The following is a 4333-nucleotide window of genomic DNA, read 5'->3' on the forward strand; positions in this document are numbered from 1 at the left end:
ATCCTTTTATAAAGAGTTTTTTTGTTGTTGGCATTCATATAAATATGCTGGTGTGATACCATAGTATACATTTGATTGGTTTTTGGTATAAATTTTTGTAGTTTTTAAAAATGGCGTGCCGCGGCAACGGATGGAGAAGGACGACCACACCAATCATAGCTGCTTTTGTCTGCACACTTTCGCTTGAGGTCTGCGTGGGTTTACGAGCATCAAACGCGTTTTTTTTTAGGTTGTGGCGACGGTTGCAAAACCTCTGTGGGGGGGGGCGTGATCGCGAACAGAGACAGATTTGACGGTTGCAGAGGCTATGCATCAGAAGCATAAATTGGCCTTTAGTGCTGAGGGGCCGGTTCGGTCGCTCCGTCCCCCTGCTGGGGCCCGGTCCTGTCCAGTTAGCGGACATGAACCTCCTCAACACCCCCAAGAAAATGCAACACCTCTGAATTGACGTCAACTCGTTGCTTCGTTTGAATTCTCCCGTTTTATGGTGGAATTTTAGGAGTGTGAGATTTGCAGAGAAAGGAGGTGTTGATGGGGTTTGATCTTCTCTGTACGTCCATTTCACCCACTGAACCGTCGTTATTCATCTCTGACAACGGAAACTGGGTTTCGATTCTATGACGCCTTTAAACTTTCTGGTTTGTGTTCTGCAGATATTTTGTGAAGTTCTCGTGGGGATGGACGCTGCTGCTGCTCACCCCGTTCCTCCTCCTGTGCGGCTACAGCGCCCCGGCTCTTGGTAAAAGGCTGCTGTCTTTGGCCGTGGCCACAGCCGTCTGGTACGTCTGTACGGAGACCTTCTTCTGGATCGAGGACGTCACGGGTTCCTGCTTTGAGAGCAAAGCGTCCGTCCTCGCCTTGAGCGAGTTCGCCTCCAAATCCGCCTGCAGGCGGGCGGGCTTCCACTGGCGGGGCCACGACATCTCAGGACACTCCTTCATCCTGACCTACGCCTCCCTCCTCATCATGGAGGAGACGTCCCCGATGAACCTGAGGACGTCCGCGCTGTCCGAGGCGTCCAAGACGCTCCTCAACCTGCTGTACGTAGCCTTGAATCTGATCGTCCTGACCTGGGTGTGGATGTTCGCCTGCACCTCTGTTTACTTCCACGACCCGAAGGACAAGTTCCTGGGGACCGTATGTGGCCTGATGGGGTGGTACCTGACGTACCGCTTCTGGTACCTGAAACCCTTCTCACCGGGACTCCCCTGGCAGCCTAAAGTACAGAAACAGCATGCCTAAACCCCGCCCCCACTGATGGTTGCTTCACAGCCTTCAACATGTAGAGGATCATTTTTAATCTGGGTCCACCTGGACGTGAAACTTGAAGATGTTTTAGGTTTTTCCATCCCTTACAGGACAGCAGAGAACCACTCTGCTGTCCAGAGTGTTTACTGTTAGAAAAAGTCACGTTCTGCTACGTAGAAACCAACTCTGGATTACGGATCAGGAGGTTGAACGGATTACAGCTGTAAGGTTAAAGAAAGAGCCTTCAGGCAGTCCGAAGTCTGCCTGCGAATTGGAAACGATTTAAACAATGTTTAAAAAAATGAAATTGTGCAAAAAGTAAAAAATCTGATTCCCTACAGGCAAAATTTGGTCCATCAGAAACTGAATTTCATTTGTTAAAACTACATTTTGTTGCTTATTATTTCCAAATTCAGTTCCAAAATTCAGTTTCTTTCTCAGACGACTGAACCTTGAACCACAGAGAAATCGAACACAGATTCATGGATCGCCATCTAATATCTCAGGATGGAATCGGTCTCATTACTCAGCGGCACCATTAAAAACGTCTCTAAAGCACCCAGATTACGATGTTTCCTCCTGTTTCTGGCTGCAGATGACGAGCCGCTAATAAGCTAGCAGTGAATGCTGGGGTTGTAGCCATTCTCCTGTTGAAATGTGTTCAATCAGACCTCTGGCCTTAAACCTCACTAATATGGAAGTGAGTGAAATCTGCATCGAACTTTGGGAAGCGGAGCCTTCCTCTCTAGCGCCTTCTGTTAGCCATGCTAGCTCTGTTCGCTATAGCAGACGTCGTGTTTTTCTGCCTGCGATGCTGCGTTCAAGTCCGCAGGAGAAAATCCACCACTTTTGCTCTCCCTTTCTGTCACTGCGATGCATTCAGGTTCCAAAACATGGTACCGTCAGTTATTGTGACCAGGTGCTACCGATGGAGGTCAGTCGGTACAGATTTCAGCAGATAAACTTAATAGAAAAAACTGGAAATGTTCATGTTTGAAGAAAGAAACTGGAGGACAAACTGTAAGCACGACCTGTAGCTAAAGATGCTACATTAGTGATGCGTTTTTCTGTTTCCTCCATCGATGTTTGATACGGTGAATGAAACCCACTCAGTTAATGAACGCTTCTCTGCTTCAGATTAAAATGAGGTAAAAATTAATTTACCTTTAATAGAAATTTCAATCCGTGAATCTGTGTTCGATTTCTCTGTGGCTAAAGGACCCGGTTGTTTGACAAAAAACTGAATTTTCAAACTGAGTTTGAATATAATAAAGTAGAAAAAAAAAAAAGATGACATAAAAAAACACAAACATATTTTGAAGTAAATTAATTCAAAATTGGCCAGAATTAGTTTTTTTATTCTTCAAAGAATACAGATTTAGTCCGGCCAATTAAAAGGTAGTTCCTGCGTTTCTAACGTAAAGATTTGTTTCTTTTTTTAAGTGTTTTCACACTACAGTTTGTTTGCCCTAAAATGCTTCATCCAGTTTATTATCCGAGGTAATAAACTCGGGATTGTTTACGGCTCCAGATGTTTTGCAGATGTTCACCGACGCTGAAAGCTATAAACAGACGCTAACTACGGTGTTACGTACTTCTTCCTATAAGTAGGATTTAATTTAGTTGCTTTTCAATAAATGAAATGAATAATTTATTATAGGTGCTAAAAAGAACATATTTTGCCAACATGATGCCCAATATTGTATTCCTTTAAAATACATATTTATTTTTACTAAACTTGTAAGTTTGCGGCTGACATGGACCATGTGTGTTTTATACGGAGCCCCTAAAGGGACATGGAGGGAAAAAAATAAACTTTTGCGAGATCTCGCAAAAAAAAACCTTTTGCGAGATCCCGCAATAGTTTTGCTGGATCCCGCAATAGTTTTGCGAGATCCCGCAATAGTTTTGCGAGATCCCGCAATAGATTTGCGAAATCTCGCAAAACTATTGCGCGATCTTGCAAAAGTATTGCAAGATCCTGCAAAAGTATTGGGGGATCTCGCAAAAAAAAAAACTTTTGCGAGATCCCGCAATACTTTTGCGAGATCCTGCAATACTTTTGCGAGATCTCGCAAAACTATTGCGAGATCCTGCAAAACTATTGTAGGATCTCGCAAAACTATTGCGGGATCTCGCAAAAGTATTGCGAGATTTACAAAAGTATTGTGGGATCTCGCAAAAAAAAAGCTTTTGCGAGATCCCGCAATACTTTTGCGAGATCCTGCAATACTTTTGCGAGATCTCGCAAAACTATTGCGAGATCCTGCAAAAGTATTGTAGGATCTCGCAAAAGTATTGTAGGATCTCGCAAAAAAATAAACTTTTGCGAGATCCCGCAATACTATTGCGGGATCCTGCAAAAGTATTGCAGGATCTTGCAAAAGTTCTTTTTTTCCCCTCCATGTCCCGTTAGGGGCTCCGTAGTTAGGGCTCCGTATGCTGCCTCTGAGTTCCTAACCATGAAAATAACGGACTCAGATCAATGGTCATGATTTTAGCTCTTTGTCTAGATTTAAAATATTACAAATAAATCAGTCGAATTAGTTTGTTTGTTTTAATTACAACCTTAGATGCTATAAAAGTTAAAATGTTCAACTTTGAGTTCATCATTTCGCCTCAAACAGACTGGATGCAGGAATGAAAACATTTCTATCCATGTGCCACATTTTTCATCATGCCTAATATGTTTGTATTTTATATATCTACATTTATATATCTGGATGATTAGCCGGAGTTATTTTCAGGATTTCCAAATGTTTGGAAATTAGTGGAATAGTTTTTGTTTTGTTTGTGTATAAAAGATGCCGTTATCAGCTGCTTTATGATGTGTTTGAATAGAAGTTTAAGGAGTTTCACAGATATTTAGTTTCAGAGGGAGTTGAGCCTTTGCTCCAAAAGTTGTAAGGTAATTGTTTATTGATTGTTGGGTGACTTCTATTTAAAAAATTCATACATAAGAAAAAAAATAACGGCGTGGTAAGAAAGCTGTCAACAAAAATGAACATGTAGGTGTCTGAATTTATCGTAAATCCATAAATGTGAAGGAATTGAAGAGGCTATGGAGTGAATTTTATTCCATTAT

General features: G+C 42.2%; 1 protein-coding gene across 1 annotated transcript in view; it reads left to right on the forward strand.

Annotated features, from left to right (window-relative positions):
- The window catches only part of fitm2 (fat storage-inducing transmembrane protein 2), a 4659-nt gene extending 2745 nt beyond the window's left edge, over positions 1–1914 (forward strand). Inside the window, exon 2 of the mRNA XM_015393448.1 lies at positions 654–1914. Coding sequence (XP_015248934.1) covers positions 654–1242 — 589 coding nt within the window. The 3' untranslated portion in view covers positions 1243–1914. The remainder of the gene's footprint in view (positions 1–653) is intronic.
- The last annotated feature ends 2419 nt before the right edge of the window (positions 1915–4333 follow it).

The sequence above is a fragment of the Cyprinodon variegatus genome, unplaced genomic scaffold (assembly GCF_000732505.1).
Source record: "Cyprinodon variegatus isolate N-32 unplaced genomic scaffold, C_variegatus-1.0 Scaffold642, whole genome shotgun sequence".
Taxonomy (NCBI): domain Eukaryota; kingdom Metazoa; phylum Chordata; class Actinopteri; order Cyprinodontiformes; family Cyprinodontidae; genus Cyprinodon; species Cyprinodon variegatus.